Below are 23,189 nucleotides of genomic sequence, written 5' to 3'. Positions count from 1 at the left end.
CTATTTCCCTAACTTACTATTTCGTCTCTTCAGGTGCATTTTATCTACTTTTATTAATCTTCCAATAATTTCCATCACCATACATTTATTTTCATTGATAACTATCTAGTACTTCCAACCATAACCGTAGAAACTAAATGGATTTTAATGTCCCAACTCAAGTGTATTACCGTCAGATTCCAGAGTTCCTCGTCATTATTCATTTCATTAGAGGGAAAACACCATGCAGTTGAAATAATAAAGAAAAAAAAAAGAGTTCCAAATTGCATATTAAGAGAGAAGGTAGTCAAGGCTGTAGTCTTGTACAACCCTGTGAAACTTGCCACCTTCCCACTTGATGTGTGATTGCTGAACTCTTAGCAGGAAAGGAGACACTCATATCTCCTTTTGCTACTTTGTTTTCCTTATGGCCATGGAGGTCTGTTTAATTGGTTTTTTACTCTCATTCTTTCTTGATGTCCCTATGTTCACACATTTGTGGTTTCTTTAGCAATTCTCTCATAACGTTTAGGCCAGAACAGCCTCCTTATTTTCATTGTGAGTATTATGAAAAATATACTCATGCCTCTTCTTAAACATCCAGTTCTTCTTAAATGATCTGTTATGATACCTTTGGCTTACCATTTATCAGTGAATTATCAGTGAAAAGAATAAACTAGGTGAATGAACCAGGATGCAAAAAACAAGACTTCTTGAAAAGTCCTAGGAATATTTGATACATTTTGTTACTCTGATCTACAAGATGGATATTAGACTTTTTAAAATTGTTTACAGTAGTTACACTCATACATTCCAATTAGCAGGTATGTTGAATACTGAGAAACTAGTGTGCATGCCTATCTTTCCTCACTACTAATATTAAAGAGATCCACATATTCAGATAAGAAATTTCCATTTTTCAACATGAGCCACTAATATGTTTGGCTTTCATTAATGGCATGCTAGAACTAAACATTAAATTTTGATAATGCTGTTTAAAGAGAGAGCAGTTATCCACAAGTTTGGGGTGTCAAGTGTGACGTAGTTCAGTCATTACTGAATATTTGAAAGAATTCATACTTGTGGATCCAGATCACAAGGTCTTACAGACTCTCGTATTAAGTTGCAGGTGCATATGCAGGAGAAGTTGTAAATCTTTGGTGTTCTGTAATCATTTGATTTCATGACTGCACCAACAATTTTTATGATTCCATTCCTCAGGTTAGGGAGGTAGGGGAAAGAGAGTATTTTAATACCACCACTTCATCAGAGGGATGGATATCTAGACCACAATATCTAATGATAAGTTATATAAATGGTGCAGTTTCCAGGGAAAAAAACTGAAAAAATATGTATGTATATGTACTGATATCCTTTAATAAAAATGAGGTGAATACAATTTTCTGTAAAGATGGTATTTAATTTTTTTTTTTTACTTAAGTAACACTGAGTCTGTCAGGTCCGGTGAGCTGGTTTTTATTTGGGAACATTTGAGCTGCTTCTTAATTATTACATTATTGATGTCATTGGTTACGTAGGGCAGCCTTGCAAGTAGGTTTTCAAAAGTTACCTTGGAAACTTGACAAGAAGCCCTTTCCTATTAATAAAAATATATCAAATGATATAGACCTTCAATAACCTAAATTGAAACTAATTTATAGGCCCCTAATATATAGGGTCAAGATAATTTATATGGCTGACCTAAATACAGTTGTCTTAATAGTTGATAAAGCATATTAATGAGATATGCATTTCTCTTCAGAGTTCAAGGCAACTTGCCTCACGGTTTCATGAACAATTTATCGTACGAGAAGATCTGATGGGTCTAGCTATTGGAACTCATGGTGCTAATATTCAGCAAGCTAGAAAAGTACCTGGGGTCACTGCTATTGATCTAGATGAAGATACCTGCACATTTCATATTTATGGAGAGGTAAATATTTTACTATGTATTTTTTCTAAAATAACAATATTTTATATGGCTCTTCTTTTGCCTTAAATCTTTCCCCTTTTGTTGATAGGATCAGGATGCAGTGAAAAAGGCTAGAAGCTTTCTTGAATTTGCTGAAGATGTCATACAAGTTCCAAGGAACTTAGTTGGTGAGTCAGAAATTACTGTTGACATACACTACAAAAACACCAGTTAGGGAAACAGTTTAGTTTTACCGATAGAATTCAGTCTTCACTCACGTTGGGAGTCATTTAATTGAAGCTTAATCTTTGAAATATGGTCTGTTGTTACAGTATACAGAAAATATTTGATAAATACGATACTCAAAAATTAGAAGGTATACAAAAGATACTGCTTTGCTAGTTCAAACCTACTAGTGCCTGGAAGGATAAGTTTTGTACAGCCTCTTCAGCGTGAATTTTCTGTATCTTAAAATTAAACATTTCTTCAAGGGGTGTCTGAGTGGCTCAGTGAGTTAAGCATCCAACTCTTGATTTCAGCTCAGGTCATGATCTCGGGGTCGTGAGATCAAGGCCCCACGTTGGGCTCTGTGCTCAGCAGGGCGTCTGCTCCTCTCCCCCCCTTTTACCCTCCCCCCACTCAAGCTCATGTGCATACTCTCTCTCTCTCTCTGAAATAAATAAATTTTTAGGGGTGCCTGAGTGGTACAGTCAGTTAAGCATCCAACTCTTGGTTTCAGCTCAGGTGGTGACCTCAGAGTTGTGGGATTGAGCCCTACATTGGGCTCTGCGCTCTGTGCAGAGTCTGCTTGGGACTCTCTCCCTCTGCCCTTAAACCCTGTGCGTTCTCTTTCTCTCTCTCTCAAATAAATAGATAAGTCTTGTAAAAAATCAGTCTTAAACCATTTTTTCAAAATGAATGACATTTGAGGGCTTTATAATTTGGAGGATATTGGATATTTATTGGATCTCTCTGATGGGGCTATGACAGCATTCTGAATTATCTCTGAGTTGAAGATCTGAATGTAGGTTACTTAAATCTAATAAGTCGCAAAGCTACAAGTAACTCTGAATGTCTCTGGGGCTTTTTGCAACATCGATAATTATTCATTTTGTCTTTGAGTACTATTGTTTCATTACCATCATCATCGCAAGTACCAGCAAATACCAGAAACTCTCTACCAATATTCTCAAATGCTGCAGATATCTTTAGCAGAACATATCAAAACGAGTTGCAGCTTTTTGGGTTTTTTTAAATCAAAACACTACCTATGTCTTTAATTTATACATAAAATTGGGATATACTGCCTATACATTTTAATTTTCTGAACTTGATATCACAACTGATTATAAAAAGTAATGCATGCCCTTTGGAGAGTTTAAAGAACAAGAAAATAAGGACTTATATGCATTTTGTTCCCATAGTTTCAGTCCTGCTTAGCCTGCTTTTTTTTGTCAGCATAGAATTAATAAACATCTTCCTATGCCATTAAACACACTTGGAATAATATTTTTCTCTTGAATAAAATTAGTTCAATGATAAATACTAGTGAAATTAATGCAGAATTAATCATTCAGCTGTGTTCTACAGACAGCTAAAGAATGTGATGTTACTGAGGTAACTTGGACACCGTTGTGTGTATAGTGCAGTCCTTATTACCTCAGGATAAGTGGGGTTTTGAATGATTCTTATTTTCCTTTTATTTACAGCTTGTCAAGCCAATTGCATACATTTTATAGTTAGAAAAGTTATTTTAAATTTAGAAATTCTTATATAGCCAGTAGACAGTTTTATCAATGATTACCAAACAGAAACTTATGTGTCGGATTCACTAACATTCATTTGGGAGATGGCATGATGCCTCTAGGGGAAAGTTCTTGGGTGTTGGAGTTGGAGTTGGATTTAGATTTCACTCCTTACCTCACCTTTTGGTAGCTATTTGGTAGCTCACCTTGAATCTTATTTTCCTTACCTCTAAAAAATGTGAATAATGTCCACCTCACAGAGTTGCCATGATAAGTAAACAGGAAGATGTAGATAGAAAGGTTTAGATAGATGTACATTACCTAAGCTCTGAACATAGTAGGGGACTCTGTAAATGTTACTTCTCTTTTCTCCTCCTCATTTAGAACAATTCCATCCGTTTCAGTAGGCAGAATTGTAGTAAGCTGTCCGTTGGGATTTGGAAATGACTGTGTGGTGTAGAATTGCGTTATCTGCTATTAAAAGTAGGTTCTACCTCTGGTCATACCTGAAGAGAAGAGGGTTCCAGCCGTGACCTTGCACCAGAAAGCCTGCTGAAGTACAATCAGCCTGGGTTTGGTTTTGTTTCTAGTGAGTAAAATAAAACAATTCTGTTTAGAGATGGTCTACTACAACACTGGGAATGTTGAGAGTTTTCAGAAAGCATTTTTGTATAATAAGAGATTTGGCAAGGCAGATCTTTAGGGAGATGTCTAATTAATATTGCATGAGTTTTCCTTGAGTCCCACAGTATGATTTATGATCTCTTTATTTTTCACAAACTCTCTTTAGCATGTACATGAATTTGTCATTCTTTTCTAAAAATTTCCTTGTTTTTCATCCACTTCGACAGTGAACTTGTTTAATTATTCAGTTAACTATGTTAACACATAATACTTAGGATAGTTAAGATATTAACAGCAGCATGTACCAAGCTCATTTTTCTTTTTCCTGACTCATTTAGACCTTTATTAAAATCCCATTAATTCATGAAAATATAAGTGTTACAGATTAAAAACAAACTGTGGGATGACTCCATGTAACTTCTTTTTTCCCCCCACCTCTATTCATTTGAAGACAAAAGGAGCAGAAATAATTGACAAAAGGACCTACCTATATCAGGAGTCCTGATTTGGTGTCAGTTCTGTTCCCTGACCACTGACCAGTCAAAAGAGGTGATAGGGATGAGTGGGGCTGCCAGACGTGGCAAGAGTGATGGGGTTATGCTCATTAGAAGAAACACAAGTTCCTGTTGTGAGGCTTTCCCTGGATTCTTCTGTAGGACTGACTCAAAGCAAATTTTGGCTTCCACTTTTTTCCCCATCCCTGCCTTAGGTGAGGTGGTGGGACAAGCACATGATGGTCTTGGCTAGTGTAAGGGTGCTTTTAGGTACCTTGGGAGGGCACTTAGAAACCAATGTAATTCACATGTAGACTCCTGGAACCAATAGTTCTTTTATTTGCAGTCTTGCTTTACTCAAATGCATGATGATGGCTACGAAAGCAGTCATTTCCCAGTTGAAGGATATGATTGAGTTTTATGAAATGAGGGAAAGAATGCCTATTTATTACCAGTATTTGAAGTCTCTGGAGTTTTAACAGATGGTATTGAATAATAGTTAATCTTGAACTGGTTTTAAGTTTTTTCTTTGTGGTTTTGAGTTATTTTAAAGTGTGATTTCTTAATCCTTTATTCTATGACTAATAAAGATTAAGAAGTCACATTTCACCTTTTAATATACTGATACAACGTATGAGTGATACACAGGAGTAATATTATGTTAACACAGTGGCCTGAAAAAGGTGCACTTCTTTTAGATGTATGTACAGCTGCTTAAATCCCTTTTAAACTTAGAGTATCTTTTATAAATGTGACATATAAAATTCTAAAAATATTTACCACGGGCAAAGAAGCGAATTTAAATCAGGTACAGACAGAACTAAAATTGTCGAATAAGTGAATTATCTGTCCTTTTCCTTAATTCCTTTCACAGAACTTTGCAGAAAGAGTGATACATACCACTGTACCAGCAAGTTCCAAGTAGACCCTTTTATGTAAAATAAGAGCCTGTGTTTGAACTTCCTTAAAAATTCAAAATTACCCCATCAATTCCTGAGATTTAAATACCTCTGATACTTGACCAAAGTAGTTTAAACAGTGACAGCCTAATAAAACAGAAAGCCAGTTTAACTCTGTCTTTTTTCAAAGAGTTTTTGTTTTGGTTTTGAAATCTTATGGTTTTATGTGATAGTTTTATATCTTTTTAAAACCAAACATGAATTATTCATTTCTTAGGCAAAGTAATAGGAAAAAATGGAAAACTGATTCAGGAAATTGTGGACAAGTCAGGAGTTGTGAGGGTGAGAATTGAAGCCGAAAATGAGAAAAGCGTTCCACAAGAAGAGGTATGTTATAGTGCATGTGTTTCTGGTTTGTCTGATAAAAATTTCGTATTGTTTTATTCAACATTTTAATTTAGAGGCCTCTGTACTATGCACGTGCTGGGAATTAGTTAAGCCAGTCATTGTCATAGCTGGAGAGTGACTTTGGGACTAGTTACTTGAACGCCTTCAGATCTTCTTTCTCAGTCTTTAAAATGGATGTTCATAAATTTTAAAAAGAGTATAAGGCACATTTGAAATATTACTTAATGTTGCTGACAGAGACCAAGTTGGGACACTAGTTAGGTCCTCTGGCTTTCATCCTTTGTCTTTTTTAGTTTGTGTTTATGTGTGTTTATTTTGTGTGCTTTAAATTTTTATCTGGGCATAATATCTCTTCCCAGTCATTAAATTTTATAACCCTCACTTTTATCTTCATGAATATATGCTTTTTGGCCGCAACTTTTTAAAGTATTTGTGTGGGTTGGGGGAGGTAAGGGTGTGCTCTTCTGTACAACAATACTGTTTGGGGAACCCTCTTACACTGTTGGTGGGAATGCAAGTTGGTACATTGTAGCCACTTTGGAAAACAGTGTGAAGGTCCCTCAAAAAGTTAAAAATTGAGCTACCCTATGATCCAGCAGTTGCACTACTGGGTATTTACCCCAAAGATACAGATGTAGTGAAGAGAAGGGCCATATGCACCCCAATGTTCATAGCAGCAATGTCCACAATAGCTAAATCGTGGAAGGAGCCGAGATGCCCTACAACAGACGAATGGATTAAGAAGATGTGGTCCATATATACAATGGAATATTACTCAGCCATCAGAAAGAATGATTACCCAACATTTGCATCAACATGGACAGGACTGGGGGAGATTATGCTAAGTGAAATAAGTCAAGCAGAGAAAGACAATTATCATATGGTCTCACTCATTTATGAAACATAAATAGCAGGGAGATCGGTAGGAGAAGAGAGGGAAGAATGAAGGGGGGGTAAACAGAAGGGGGAATGAACCACGAGAGACTATGGACTCTGGGAAATAAACTGAGGGCTTCAGAGGGGAGGGAGGTGGGGCATTGGGATAGGTCGGTGATGGGTATTAAGGATGGCATGTATTACGTGGAGCACTGGGTGTTATATGCAAGCAATGAATCATGGAACACTACATCAAAAGGATGTACTGTATGGTGACTAACATCACATAATAAAAAATTAAAATTAAAAAATAAAATCCCCCCAAATTGCCATAATTTTAACATATTGTCTAGTCTTCTTTTGTGAAAGGTTCTTTTAGCTGATGTTATTAGATCTCTTGGGAGTTTTACTGCATAATATTTGCATTCTCTAATTCTGTCTGCCAAAATATTTATAATAATTTATATTCTTAAAATATGATCATTGATACAAAACAGGGCTAAATACAGTCTTTTAAATTGGTCCTTTTTTCTCTTTTGTGTTTTGTGTGTTTTACCAAGGAAATCATGCCACCAAATTCCCTACCTTCCAGTAACTCAAGGGTTGGACCTACTCCCTCAGAAGAAAAAAAACATATAGATATAAAGGAAAACAGCGCTCATTTTTCTCAACCTAACAGTACAAAAGTCCAGAGGGTAAGAAATATTTGTCACTTTGAATTATACTAAAAGGAATTTCTTTGACCCAGATGTCACAGTTCGTGTTTTGGGTGTTTTCTCTGGTTAGGCTTACAGGCTACTCTTTTTTTTTTTTTTTTTTTTTCGAAATCTGATTGCCAGCTTATGAGACGTTACAAACCGAAGTGATAAACGTACTTCTCAGTTTACTCACAGTGACAAATATGATGGTATAAGCATAAAATATGGGGTTACAATTAATGATCACACTTTTTCTTTTGAGGGTGGTCTTTCATTTTTTCATGCTGTATCTTGAAATTTTGCAGGTTGTGGTAGCTCAAAATGTACCTTCTGTTAGATACATTTAGTTACTACTTAGAACCATATTCTAGAAACTGGTTTGCAATAGGTGAACTAACCTGTTTAGAAATGGGTTTAGAAGTCCTACAGTGAAAGTCCTGCGTTCAGGCTTCTGTGTATCATTTGTTATAGTTAATGACATCACTTGCATTCCTTATACTGCTTTAGGTGTTAGTGGTTTCATCAATTGTAGCAGGGGAATCCCAGAAACCTGAACTCAAGGCTTGGCAGGTAGGAAAACATTCCTTGAAAAATACATTTTAATTTTATATTTTAATGTTTATTCCCCTTGTTAAGAAAGACTACAAATGATCATCAGGGTTGGGGGATGGTGGAGGAGTGTTTTGGGGTATGTTCATCCATTGCCCGGGGGAGAAAGCTCAAGTTCCATCTTGTTGCTTATCGGGCCTTTCTTTGATGTTCACCTGTCCAGTGTCACCTCTTATCATTCCCCCCTTTGCCTTCCAGAGTGGCTTGAACCACACTGAAGTACTTAGAGTTCTCTGAACACTATTATCTCTGTATGCATATGTTTCCTCCACCGGGGTGCTCTTTACTGTCCAGCTTCTCACCTTGCTTTGACCTTAACTCCTTGTGCAGTGTTTCCTTGTGTACTTGCCGCAGGTCTCCTCCCCCTGGCTGGGCCAGGGGCCTTTCCCGCTTCTGTGTTCCAGTGTGCTGATCCCTGTCAGTAGCACTTCCTACATAGACATTCACTTGTTAATCTCTTTGGCCACATCATGAGTTTCTTGAGGGCGCAGGGCCCCCTACCTGGCCTGCGAGAACTGTTTATGGGGAAAATGTTATGGCTCACCAGAGATTAAAAGCAAAAAAGCCCAGTCAAGGAATCCCTTTCTTCTGGTGTCCATGTGGAAGGCCGCCATTGTACTCTTGGCCCTTCTTCATTTTACTGTTCTGGTCCCCTAGTGATGTGCTCAAATCAGAGTGGCACTTGGGTACAACAACAGTTTGGATGCGGGGAAAGAAAAAAATGTTTTAAAATCGTTTGCTCCAAAGTGATCAGACTATATCTGTGACATAGGGTTTTTGAAGTTTATTTTGGACATACATATCTAGAGGGAAGAGTATAGCATTTCATCATATGATGTTTTGGAGTATAATAAGGTTTAACTGCTTTGTAACAATGTCAGTTGGGGAAAAAACAGTCAAAAATGTTTTTGAGAAAAGGCGATCTGATTTATAGGCCTGATTATTTCCATAGTTCATATATTATTCAATGCAAAAAAAATCCATATTCATGAAGCCCATGGGTTTTCAGTGGCACCTGACTCTTCAGGGGGTCACTGCTACTAGGAAGCAGTACCTTGCCTACCAGGTAAAGGTCATTTTACAAGCATTATTTCCTGATTGGTCAGTTTTGTTCCCCATCAACCGCCATGTTCACGTGGAAGGGTAAAGAAAAAACCTGTTCCAGCCCCACATACATTAAGATGCTGTCTCCTGAATGCCTGCAAGCAGAAGCCGCCCAGCAGCAGCCACGCCCATCAGATGAAGGCTCTTTTCATTTAAAAGAGTGATACTTGCTAAAGAGACAGCGTCTTGATTTTTCACACCTAGAAACTTCACCTAGAAAATTATATCCTCATCAAAGCCACCGTATGGTTTTCTGTAGTCATATGTGAATATCAGTAACCATGTGTATTTCTCCAGTAGCAAAATTATTGAAGCATTCTCGACTTTGAATGTCCTAATTGCCAGCTAGTAGTTTGCACAACACCTGGGCTTCCTAGAACTTGTGACAAGAAATATTTTTTTTTTCTCATTTGTACCGATGGGCTAGAAGTATAGTTTTTTTAGTATACTCCTTTTTAAAAATCTGTCTTTGTACTGAAGTAGTACCATAGAGAAAAGATCAAGCTTTCCTTGTGATTCAACCTTTTATAATTTTTTAGAGTACATTATTGATATTTATTGAAATGCTGAATTTTGTGCTCATGGATCTGCCTCTTACCCTCAATCCCCCACACAGAATAATTAGTGCATTTTAATTTATCCTGATTCTTTTTGTTTGTGTTTTGTTCGTACTCTCTTGCCTTGGTTAGCAAAATGGATTTAGTTTTTACTACTGTGCCCTAGTATTTAATTTTGAATTTCTCTTTAAAGAATTTGATGTAGATAAAACCTGTAGCGTATGAATTAGAGTACTTTAAAGTATTCGTTTTGTTTATGCATCTCATGTCAGAGCTTGTATAATTTTGAGTTACGTAATTTGTGATTTTGCCAACATTGAATAGTAGCGTTTAAAACATAATCTGGTACACTCAAGGGGTTGCTGTATTGATCTGTCGTTATTCACAGTAGGTGTGTAAAATATGCCAACTACTTTGTTTCCATGTATTGATTTACATTTTCAACAAACATTTGTGTACCTACTGTTCGTCAGGCCCTCTGCTAGGGATTTAGTTATTATTTTCATTTTTGTCAGATTAATCCATTATTAATTTTATAGGATTATTGTTGCCATTTATTTTTCAGGGTATGGTACCATTTGTTTTTGTGGGAACAAAGGACAGCATTGCTAATGCCACTGTTCTTCTGGATTATCACCTGAACTATTTAAAGGTGAGAACAAGAAGAACTTTAACTTCTAATCCTTTTGTGCTAAAATATAAAAACTCCACAGTCAGTCTTTCAGCAGTGAAGGTTCTTTCTAGCCTGTACATTACAATGAATGACCTGTAAAAGGTAATAGAGCAAATATTCACTTTGGTTTGCTTATTATATTCCTTCTGAAAGCACAAGTCCATTTTCTATCATTATAAATTTAAGGACCAATATCCCAGTTCTCAATAAATCCCTCTATTTCCCATTATTTTTCTGCTAAGCCCTTACATTCAATGTAGGTACTCCTGTATATTGCCTTTTCATCCAGTTGATCCTTTCTAGCCTCTATGAGTTTTTTCCCAGGACAAATTTTGTGTCTGTTAACACTTGCCTTTGTTTGTCCCTTTTATGTCATTTATCGAGGAAATCCCAGTGTTTCATGAAGTCCTCTGTTTAAATGTTTACCCTTTGTATTTTTCTCTATACTATGTTACACAAAATATAAATAACGTGTGTCTTGTAGATGCTCATTTTAGTATTTATACAGTTATGCCTCCTCTAGATTGCAAACTGGAAATCAGGAACTAGGAGGCTACAAGGTGTAGTGGAAAGAGCACTGGATTGGCAGGCCAGTGATTTGCTTCTAGTCTCTCTTCTACCATGAGCTAGCTTATGTGACTTCAGGCAAGTCACTTCTCCCTAATTACTGGATGCTTTTTAAAATTTCTTTTAGCCAAAATATTCTATAATTCAATGAAATAAAATCTTACCCATGTCACTTTTATAATTTCTTCTTTATATCCATATGCATCAAAATTACAAGTGACTAGTACTAAATAGAATTTTAAAAATAATCCAGCATTCTATTTTATTTATGATCCTATCTTAATAAGAATATTTTTGCTGATTTCTTGAAAGAAATAAAAAATTTTGACTTGGATGCAAATAGGGGGGAAAAGTGCAATAGTTAGGCATTTTGTTCATCTTATGGTGGTCAGCTAATAATTGAAAATGGGAAGGTTTCATCCAGCAAGGTTTGCATGGGTAGGATACCCCGTTGGTTTGCTTATTTATTTTTGTTTTAAAGTGTGTTTTATTTGTAATCTGTTGTATGTGTTTTTCTTCATATTCTTAGCTTAAATAATTACGATGACCTGGAGAGTTAGGGTTGCATTGTAATCAATCCCTTGTTCTTTTGACTAATGTTCTTTTTTAGATCTTTTTATTTATTCTTCATAATTGAATATCTTTTTTGGTTATCAGCAGCTGTCCTGTTGCCATTCTTTCCATCACCAGATCTTCCCTTGATTGGGCCTGGCATCTCTCACCAAAAGGTGACTGCTTTGCCCCAGTGGGATAACCTGGACTACCATTCTGTTTTGCAAGATAACACCCATTCCATGAGCTATAACTATACTCTTGGAGCAAGCTACTCACTCAGTCTCTCCTTTGCTCAAGTCCTTTGTAAAACAGAAGTTCTGGTTCCGAGCACAGATTGAACGTATCTGCCCTTTCTTTTCCAGAAGCTTCCACAACCAAGATTTTAAGAACTTAGCTTAACAGAGGCTTATCCAGTGACTGTCCATGTAGGCAGTCCCTATGATGGCTGCTGCTTTACTCAGACACCCAGTACTGTTAGAGTTATGGCTCCAGTTCCCTATTAGCCAGTAAAGGAGATATTTTATGGGTAGATTGCAAGGACAGAGGTTAGAATTGAGGCTTCATCTGAATTTGACAAAACCCAGCATATCAGAAGCACTGTGTGTAAGGGTCTGTCAGTGGACCCCAGGTGTATATTTTGATCAATATTAATACTGTTCGTTGTACTTGTTCTAGCAGTTGTAGTCTTTAAGAGGTTTCAAGGCATGATGTTAAGATCTAACTTTTTTGGTTAGCTCTTAAATAGTTGTCCCCCCCTTCCCCACCATATAAGGAATAGGAGCATTTTCAGTTCCCTGAAAATAATTTTTCCTTAATGGTGTAATCACATCCAAAGACCTACCATAATGTATGTTGTTTGAAGGCAGAAGATGGCCCAAACTCAGTGCTTCATAAATTAAGATATTAACTGGCAAATATATTTCAATTAAGATTATTTACAGTGTGTGATTTTAAGGTTGGCTCGTTAAACCTTAAATGTCATTTACCTGCATTTTAAAGTTGCTTTATTCAATATCCTATCATCAAGAAGTCCCCCAACTAGCATATCTGTGCCTTAACAGATTCTATTGGATAATAGTGCCAAATCAACTTTAAATTCTATTTAGTAGAAATTTAATGCTGAGTATTTTTGTTATAGCTCTAATTATGGACATCAATAATCTGTTATCTATAGTAATTTTTCTTTTTAAGGAGACCATTCAATTTCCTGATAATTCTGTGTAACAGTGTTTACTATAAATTTAGAACTGAAATTGAAATATTTCCAGTATATTTTTTTATCTGATGAAAAGGAGAAAGGTATTATTAAGTAAAATGTCAAATTATTTTTACTGTTATCTTGTATATTTTAAATAGGAAGTAGACCAGTTGCGTTTGGAGAGATTACAAATTGATGAGCAGTTGCGACAGATTGGAGCTAGTTCTAGACCACCACCAAATCGTACAGATAAGGAAAAAGGCTATGTGACTGATGATGGTCAAGGAATGGGTCGAGGTAGTAGACCTTACAGAAATAGGGGGCACGGCAGACGCGGTCCTGGATATACTTCAGGTACAAACTAAGCATTTTACTCAGTAACTTTATCTGTTCCTAGACTTAATAGCTGCTAATCTCTAATATTCATTAGAACCCCATTATAACGGTTTCTCACTACATGGTTTCCAATTCACAGTGGGTCAAATTGTGTTGCAAGAGACATATAGAGTTAAAACCTGATGATAACACTTAGAGTGTACAGGGCAGGTGTGAGTTCTGTCCACATTCTGACTGGGGATAAATCTGCTTAAGCCCTTGTGTGTTGATAACTTTCTTAAGGCCTTTCCTAATTTTATTACTGTATAGCCAAAATTTTTTTCATTTGTGTACTGTGGCTCATTTTTTGTCAGGCATGTGCTGGTCATACTTGCTGGATGGACTGTGTAAATCAGGGCTCTGCATCCTATGGCTCATAAGGTGAATTTGAGTGTCATGGCCAAAGTCAGCCCTAGGCACAGTCAAGAAGTAGGCAAAGTTTCTCTTTGCCTTCCCAGCTCTTCTGTCAGTGCTTCTTTCTTCTCTCCCAGTACCTTCCACTGAACACTGTCCCCACCTGCCAGTGCCTACTGTCTTTCTTGCTCAACTGTGTATCTACTATGTAACTTGCTAATGATGGTATAAGGTATAATCCATCTCACAAATATTTGCATTTCAAAAAGGAACTCTTTAAGATGGAAAAGCCTTCAAGATCCACAGGAAAGAAGCTATAATGGTGAAGCTATAATTGGTCATTAGCTCCAACAGAGGAAGAGAGAGAGGTAGTAGAGTTGATATTCTGGAGTGGGGGAGAGAGAACCTACTCCTAAGGCCAACCTTGAACCTAACCCCTAACCCCTCTCCCAACAGTCTGTTCTTTTTGCTGTTGAAGTCCCACCTCACCATGGAGCTCTTTTCCCCCACTCCCATCCCCCCTACATCATTAACCCACCCCCTCACGCATAATGAGTTTATCGTAATAATTCCTTTATTAATGATAAATTATTTCAGTGGGAGTGGGAGGGAAGGTTGTGGACCAAGCATCAGGCAAGCATATCCCCTTTCAGCTAAGTTCAATCCCTAATCCCACAAAAGATCCTTCCCCGAGACAGTCGCCATGGTGGCCTTTGCCACCCTCTCAGAGGTGACCAAAATGTATGCATTCCCCTCTGTCCCTGGGCCAAACCTTGTTAAAAGGAACTCTCTTTATAGAGGTTTGTTTATCAAGGTATTGCATTTAACTGTTGTAGACAACTTTTCCTCCAGAGAGTGCAGATGTTTAAAGGAGCACAGCTGTTTAATGATGTGGCATACTCAGGTTTGAAATTAGATGGCTAATAAAATACCTTTTATTTTTTTTTAATGAGAACCAAAACATTTAAAACCAAAATTACCTCAAATATTGTGAAACCCTTCATTTTGAATTTAAGATAATTTGTTTTACAAAATGGAAGGTGATAATACTCTTTGGGCTTATAAATTGGGAAGAGTATTGGATTACCCCTGAAACGTCTCTGGAAGCTTCTGTTAACCTAATTTTTTTTTTTAAGTCGGACAATGGTATATAACTTTTAACTCTCGATAGGAACTAATTCTGAAGCATCAAATGCTTCTGAAACAGAATCTGACCACAGAGACGAACTCAGTGATTGGTCATTAGCTCCAACAGAGGAAGAGAGGGAGAACTTTCTGCGCAGAGGAGACGGACGACGACGTGGCGGTGGAGGAAGAGGACAGGGAGGAAGAGGACGTGGAGGTGGCTTCAAAGGTACAGAGATGTTCATTTCTTAATAATTAGAGGTGAATTTTAACAACTGAAGTTCTATGAAAAATCTTGGTGATTCAAGGACGTATTACTAAAACCCCATTTTTCCTGTTTTATACCGGTCAACAGAGGAAAGGCTCAGCAGTAATCAGTGGAACATTAGCCTTCTATGGTTTGTGTAGAATATACAAATAAACACTGATAACTAGTTCAGCGTCTTTAGGGATTCTACACATAATGTGATCATTAGCTCAGGTTGACCTGTAACATAGTTGATGCAAAATTGTAATGCCTTTGAAATATTTTCTGCTTCTTGGTAGCTTGCTAAATTTCTAAGCATTATATAACTGGAATCACTAGATTGTTGATTATATTTTAGATTCTGTGGTCTGAATAAATTAAGAATGTAGGAATAAAGAACTTCCAATAAGCACATCAGAATCCGTTAACTGTTGAACCTTTTAAAAATGGCCCTATAGGAAATGACGATCACTCCCGAACAGATAATCGCCCGCGTAATCCAAGAGAGGCTAAAGGAAGAACAGCAGACGCATCCCTCCAGGTAAACTATGTGCCTCTTTATATCTAAATTATTTGAATTACTGTAGTTTGAGACTTAAGAGTTTATTTTACTTGATTTTTAAACATGTTCAAAAGTTGCAAAATGGTACATGTGAAATGTTTTCCTTTCAACATTGTAACTGTGGGCAATCTTAGTTCTTCGTGACAAATATACAAAGAAAGTTTCTCTAGACTATCCAGTCTTAAGCATTTGTGAAGACTTTGACAGCCCGTTAGGACTTCAATACCACATTGGTGGTCCCCCTCCCTATTCCCCCAAGAAAAGGGACATCCTGGAATGTACTGAGAAAGAGACCTGAGTAAACCCTGTGGACCCCTCTTCCCCTGAGTTGCAGGGATAGGGTGATCTCTTTGAGTGGAAAGTAAGGAAGAGAAGGTGTCTATCTCATAGGTAATAATCGTGATAGACAGGGCTAATGGGGCTTTCAGCTAGTACATTTATAACCAGCCCCTATTGTGAGATCCCATTTCAGTTGGTCATCACCAGTGCTGAACCCATTGTTAAACAATTTTAAAATTACTCCTGAGCATGTCAGACACTGTTGCTAAGTGCTTTGTGTGTGTGTTATCTCATTTAATCTTACAGCAGCCCCCTGAGGTAAGTAGTTTTATTTTTCTGTTCTTTAGGTGAGTAAACTGAAGCTTTCAGAAAGATTCAGTCCTTTGTCCACAGTCACATAGTGAGCATACAGTGGAGTGATATTTGAACCCTGGTGTCTGATTCCCAGAACCCATATTCTCCTCTGCTTCTTTAACTCTTAATCCTTAATCCAAGTAGTTAGGGTTCCTTATTGACTATGAATTGGCTTAGGACCAACAGCCAAGATTAGTGAGATGCTTTTTAAGAGCAGAAACTTCATGACAGAGTGTTCCGTAGGATTCATAGTAGTTGTAAGTAGGTGTTAACTATTGGCTGGTTCTTAAGGAATAGGCAAGACCTTAGATCTAGGTAAAGAGATGATGAAATGATGTACGTACATGTACTTTACAGAGGTGTAAGGCATTTATCTGCTGGCCTTTTAATTCCCTGCTTAAAGTGACATGTTCCAGGAATTTGGCAATCTGATCGTATTGATCAAAAGGATGTATATTCATAATTATATTTAAAATTAAAATGGGACATCAAATAAAAAGGTGGTGTTTTCTGTGTAGGTGAATAGACCCAAGTCAAAGCACTAAACCCTTGCCAGCCAGACATTTAGAGCACACACAGAGCCCCAACACTTGGACACACTTTGAAATTAGAGATCTATGTAGCATTTGTACTTCAAGCAGATCAATATTATAGTTGTTTTAAGCCCATTGGTCAATATTATCTTCCTTTTATACAGCATCTGGAATTGTTAGCGATGTTTTAAGTGTTCTGTGTTGGCACTTAAACTATCGTATAAATCTTAGGATATTATTTTCTGAATTGCATTCATCTTTACACATGTCTTAGTATTCCAATCCTTCCACACGTTAGTGTTGTTGAATTTCCTTATACCATTATTATTCTTCAGGTAGAGTTCAAGTTGTATGATCATCTGACTTGCCTTACTGAAAATACAAGCTATAAGAAAGCAATGCTCAGATTTTTCTACTGTAAGACAGTGGGAGCCTCAGTTAAGAGAATGTTAATCTTACCCATGATAGGTAATTCAGGTGTAAACTCAAGTGAGTTGAGTTCTTATCCTGGTAAAGGTGGAATTGGAAGGCATCAATCTGGGTCCCTCTTGGGTTTCACAATCTTTAAGAATAACCCATTCTTTTGAACTCTAGTATTGTAGGTACATATTATCTCGTAATTAGTAATAGGAAATCATTTTAACTATTTGTCTCTCGCTATTTTATTCTGCTTAGAAGTAGACACGGTAGGATTGTGAGTTTTTATCTAACTTTGGATGCAATGAGATGACCAATGTGTTCCAGTTAAAGAAGAGGAGTGTTTTAAAATCATAAACTAAATTAAAAAGCCCTGCCTGATCTTAATTTCTTGCACTTCCTCTGTTCTCACTCCCATTTCCCTTTTTAACATGTGGAACTGACACTTCAGGCTTAAATTTCTTGTCAGGCCAATTACAAATTACAATAGGATATGGTCTGTGTATATAACAACTATAACTTGTTTTAGATCAGAGTTGACTGCAATAATGAAAGGAGTGTCCACACTAAAACATTACAGAATACCTCCAGTGAAGGTAATCGGCTGCGCACGGGTAAAGATCGTAACCAGAAGAAGGAAAAGCCAGACAACGTGGATGGTCAGCAACCACTTGTGAACGGAGTACCCTAAACTGCATAATTCTGAAGTTACAATTCCTAAACCATTTCCATAACTCTTATTCCATATTAGAAAACTTTGTTAGGCCAAAGACAAATAGTAGGCAAGATGGCACAGGGCATGAAATGAATACAAATTCTGTTAAGAATTTTATTTTTTTGGTATTGGCCATAAGCAACAATTTTCAAATTTGCACAAAAAGATACGTTGAAATTTTGAAACATTGCTTTTAAGTATACTTTAACACTTCAGGGCAGGATTTTAGTTTGGTTTATTTTATAAAGTACTGAGCAGTGATATTTTTTGTTAATTTGGAACTTTTTTCTGCATCAGGTGATAACTCGCCGGTTCATTTCAGTTTTTCTGAATAAATAGCATTTTTGGTAATCATATTACACTTCTGTTTTCAATCTCCTGTAGAAGTCCATGAAATACTATGTCATTTCATGTCCTGTGTCAGTTTATGTTTGGTCCACTTTTCCAGTATTTTAGTGGACCCTGAGATGTGTGTGATGTGACGTTTGTCATTTTCATTAGCAAAAAAAAAAAAGTTGTATGATCTGTGCCTTTTTTATATCTTGGCAGGTAGGAATATTATATTTGGATGCAGAGTTCAGGGAAGATAAGTTGGAAACACTAAATGTTAAAGATGTAGCAAACCCTGTCAAACATTAGTACTTTATAGAAGAATGCATGCTTTCCATATTTTTTTCCTTACAGAAACATCAGGTTAGGCAGTATAAAGAATAGAACTTGTTTTTGTTTTTGTTTTGTTGCACTGAAGTTTGACAAATAGTGTTATTGAGAGAGATGTGTAATTTTTCTGTATAGACAGGAGAAGAAATAACTATCTTTTCATTTGAGAGAGGCTAAAATGTTTTCAGCTAGGAACAGATCTTCCTGGTCGAAAGTTAGTAGGATATGCCTGCTCTTTGGCCTGATGACCAATTTTAACTTAGAGCCTTTTTTATTTTGTCCTCCCCAAGTTTTGTGAAGTTTTTCATATTTTAATTTTGAGGTTATTTGGGGGAGATAGAAAGGTCATTTTCATGTGTGCATAATAATCCTGTGAAGTTACAGGTACTTTGTCTAAGAAACATTGGAAGCAGGTTAAATGTTTTGTAAGCTTTGAAATATTAGGTCTAATGTATAAGCGGAATTGGAAAGCAGACTAGAATGGGTTAACAAATACTTCTTTAGTTTTTTCTTTTGATTTTTGATGTGTTGGGTTTTGGTTCTGTTTTTGAGTCTTTTTTATGAATGAAATTTACTGAGGAAAAATATGTGAAGGACCTTCACTCTTAAGATGTTATATTTTTCTTAAAAAATAACTCCAAGTAGGGGTACCACTGAATCTGTACAGAGCCGTGCAAACCGAAGTTCTGCCTCTGATGTATTTTGTGAGTTTGTTTCTTTGAATTTTCATTTTACAGTTACTTTTCCTTGCATACAAATAAGCATATAAAAATGGCAACAAACTGCACATGATTTCAAGAATATTAAAAAGTCTTTTAAAAGTATTGCCAAACATTAATGTTGATTTTTAGTTATTTATTCTGGGAATGTATAGTATTTGAAAACAGAAATTGGTACCTTGCACACATCATCTGTAAGCTGTTTGGTTTAAAATACTGTAGATAATTAACCAAGGTAGAATGACCTTGTAATGTAACTGCTCTTGGGCAATATTCTCTGTACATATTAGCGACAACAGATTGGATTTTATGTTGACATTTGTTTGGTTATAGTGCAATATATTTTGTATGCAAGCAGTTTCAATAAAGTTTGATCTTCCTCTGCTAAATTGATGTTGATGCAATCCTTAACAAATGATTGCTTTTAAAATTTTAAGATAGGAAAAGAAATCTATAGAAAGTGTTCTGTTACAAAATGTAACTGTTACCACTGGAAGTTTCACATGTCATAGGAAGTTAGCTATTATCTACCAACTTTCAAGAACCTGGTCTTGTTTAATAAGGTGGAAAAAAAATCAACAAAATGGTACAAAAGCACATTGTGCCATTACAATATGCACTAAGTCTCTTTTTTTACAAAGGCTGAATTCAGCAAGGCGCTAACTTGCTTAAATGTGAATTACTAACTTCTAAAACTGTAATTTGATTCACATGTTTTCAAATGGAGTTGGAGTTGATTCGTATTACAATATTTGTGTGCTAAACGTGTATGTTTTTCAGTTCTAAGTCATGATGTTTTTAAAATCTTATTAAAGTTTCAAAAATCTGAAGATTGTTTATCTAGATGTAAATTTTTATTAAAAAGTTGCACTTATGAAAAAGCAAAAAATTAGTCTGACAGATGTTTGCTCCTGGTCTTAAATTTCTAAATATAACAAATATTAGCAGAATATGGGTGGGGGGAGTTATTTATCATGCAAAGCGTATATGCCTTGCAAATAACATTTCATGTGCCCTTAAAAGGCAAAAACATAACCTCTAGAAAATGATTCTCTGTATTCCCAGTTAGAAGATTTCAACACATTAATTACATAGGGTGCCACGAAACCATATTAAACACATACTCCTGTCTGCACACACAGAAATATACCCTGCCATTTGGAAAATACTAAAGTATCTATGTAGTTTTAAAAAGAAAACAAAACTTTTGATGTATCTCCGTAATAAAATAAATGATGAGTTTGTAGGTAGATGGTGCCTGAAATGGTTGTTGTAGTCACTTCAAGAAGCTCAGGCACAGCCGAGAAAAAAGGGTAGAAGTAGGGAGGTGATTGGGTCGAAGTTCTCCGTGTTAGCATCCAGAATGATTTAAGGATGCAGGACAGTGTCCTCTACATTGATGGCCTGCCTCTCCCCTCGCCCACTCTCTCTCTGAAAACTCCATCTTCATTTTCTGCCTTTCTGGGTTTTCATTCTACTCACCTGGTTCTCTGCTACCTATTCTGCCTGGTTCTGGACTCTTCTAGGGCCAGAAGAGCTAAGCACGGTCCATTAGATGTGATAGGTAAAACCAGTCTACAAGTAATTCGGTTGGGTTTTCCTGGTTTCACAGTGCTCTTCAGTGCTACATATGAATAGCCTGTTGGCGACATCAGCCTTGAGACTTAACTCGGCTTAACTCAGAGGCCTTTCTCCCATCTGATCATGATCTTAGAGCTCCTGGTGTTTAGGACTATAATGCCTTTTAGAGTCCGTATACTGATTTGATCCCTGTTGAGTCCATTTGTCTCATGGCCATAAATAGTATCTTTCCTTCATGACCTTCTGATACCTTTGATAACCGGTTATTCTGAAATAGCCATTAGCAGACGCTAATCTTGATTGCTCAGAAGGCTTAACAGGTGCCAGCATTTATTTATTTATTATTTTAAGATTTATTTGAGAGAGAGAGAGCACAAGCATGGGGAGGAGAGGGAGAAGCAGGCTCCCCATTGAGCAGGGAGCCCAGCTTGGGGCTCGATCCCCAGAACCCTGGGATCATGACCTGAGCCGAAGGCAGACGCTTAACCGACTCAGCCACCCAGGCGCCCCACGGGTACCAGTATTTAAATCTTGAGCATCTTTTCCACTGTATGTTTATTTAGGGCTATTTAAAAATTTTATTTGGGGCTATTTAGAAGTTTTCTTTCTGGAGCGCCTGGGTGTCACAGTTGGTTAAGCATCTGACTCTTGGTTTTGGCTCAGGTGGTGATCTCAGGGTTGTGAGATTGAGCCCCATCTTGGGCTCTATGCTCAGCGAGGAGTCTGCTTGAGGTTCTCTCTTCCTCCACCCCTCCCGCTCATTCTCTTTCGCTCTCATTCCCTCTCTCTCTCAATTTTAAAAAAGGAATTTTCTTTCCATTTCTTAGAATTTGCCATGAAGAAACGGGGAGATCCTTTTTTTTAATGCTAAGGAGTTTTATGTTAGTGGGAGAGGCATTAAAACTCTGCAAATTGCACTTGCTAAATGATTAAAGACTAAGCTTCAATGTTGAGTGCTTAAAGGTTTTCCCACCAATGTATGTGTACCATAGGCTTGATGACAGAGGTAGGTTGAATAGTGAAAGGAAGACCGAGTGTCAACAAGAGACGGTTACGCAGAATCCTGGGAATTGGGGTATATGGTGATGATTCAGCATCATCCAAAATTTGGATGGCTTATGCGGGGAAGAAAAAGTCCAGTGTTATTTCTTCAGGTATAGATTTCCTTTGGTAAATACTAAGGCATCTTTGTCAGATTTCCCTGGAAATCAAAACCGGTGAGATACTGCATCAAAGAACAGAGTACTGGTGCTCAAGAAATATATATCATTAAAAGTTGCAAATGCAGTGTAGCTACTACATGACAGAAAGGGACCTAGGGAGTTACGCTGCGGAAAAGGGAATTGAGGGGTAGATTCCACACCTGTCCAGGCATAGGCTAGCTCTGTGGTAACTGAGTAAGTCATTTCATCTCTATGTTTTGGTTTTTTCATGGGTTAAAGAAATGGTTGCTAAGGTATCCCAACTCCAAAGTTGTATATGCATTAATAATCATGTTTTATGTGGAGAAAGCTACAGAGAGTATTAATGAACCACCCCCATGATTTCATCTCTCATTAAATAGTTAATATTTACTATATAGCAGGCACTTCACAAGCTTCTTGGGGATACAGGGATAATATCTCAGACCTTCAAGAAGTTCACTATCGAGTGGGAGAGCTTGAGTCAATGGGCAGTGGCAGCATACGGTACCGTAAATGCTCAAATGCACAGAGCGAGGTGGGAGCACCGAGGGACCCGCCCAAATCAGGGTGGTGTGGAGCCAGTCAAGGGCTTCTCAGGTGAAGTGAATCTTACTTAAAACAGATGGGAGGATATTAGGAGAAGGACGGGAAAAATGAAGAGGGGGAATCAGAGGGGGAGACAAACCATGAGAGACTATGGACTCTGGGAAACAAACTGAGGGCTTCAGAGGGGAGGGGTGGGGGGATGGGCTAGCCCGGTGATGGGTATTAGGAGGGCACGTACTGCATGGAGCACTGGGCGTGATACACAAACAATGAGTCATGGAACATTACATCAACAACTAAGAATGTACTGTATGGTGACTAACATAACATAATAAAAATAAACAGATTGGAGGAGTTAGCTTGGTGTGAGGGTGCTGCGGGCAATAATCTAGGCATGAGGAAATCCGTATTTGGGAAGCTTCCAAGAGTTCCGTGTGGCTAGGGCACAGAATTTGAGGAAGAGAGGTGAGACGAGGTACTGTCAGGGAGGCCTGCGGTGCCACATTAGAGGTTGGACCTCAGAGAGCCTTGGAAGGGTCTGAAATGATCAGGTTTCCACTTGAAGTGTGGCGCGGCAGACAGGATTGTCCCATGACTCTGGGAGCCCCTGTCAAGTTACCTTGTAACCAGCTGGCGGGAG

At 37.4% G+C, this 23,189-nt stretch overlaps 1 protein-coding gene across 16 annotated transcripts in view; it reads left to right on the top strand.

Moving 5' to 3' along the window:
• Positions 1–20,127, top strand: part of FMR1 (fragile X messenger ribonucleoprotein 1) — a 38,658-nt gene extending 18,531 nt beyond the window's left edge. The window contains exons 8-17 of one of the 16 annotated variants that reach the window (XM_026479765.4): positions 1,742–1,912; positions 2,001–2,079; positions 5,931–6,040; positions 7,498–7,632; positions 8,143–8,205; positions 10,471–10,557; positions 13,057–13,252; positions 14,874–14,981; positions 15,458–15,540; positions 17,725–20,127. In XM_026479765.4, the coding sequence (XP_026335550.1) occupies positions 1,742–1,912; positions 2,001–2,079; positions 5,931–6,040; positions 7,498–7,632; positions 8,143–8,205; positions 10,471–10,557; positions 13,057–13,252; positions 14,874–14,981; positions 15,458–15,540; positions 17,725–17,835 (1,143 nt within the window). In that variant the 3' untranslated portion in view covers positions 17,836–20,127. The other 15 variants (XM_026479764.4, XM_026479760.4, XM_026479761.4 and 12 more) reach the window with 15 other exon arrangements.
• The last annotated feature ends 3,062 nt before the right edge of the window (positions 20,128–23,189 follow it).

Source organism: Ursus arctos, chromosome X (assembly GCF_023065955.2).
Source record: "Ursus arctos isolate Adak ecotype North America chromosome X, UrsArc2.0, whole genome shotgun sequence".
Lineage (NCBI taxonomy): Eukaryota > Metazoa > Chordata > Mammalia > Carnivora > Ursidae > Ursus > Ursus arctos.
Note: the sequence above shows the minus strand (reverse complement) of the source record. Positions and strands in the feature narration are given on the sequence as shown.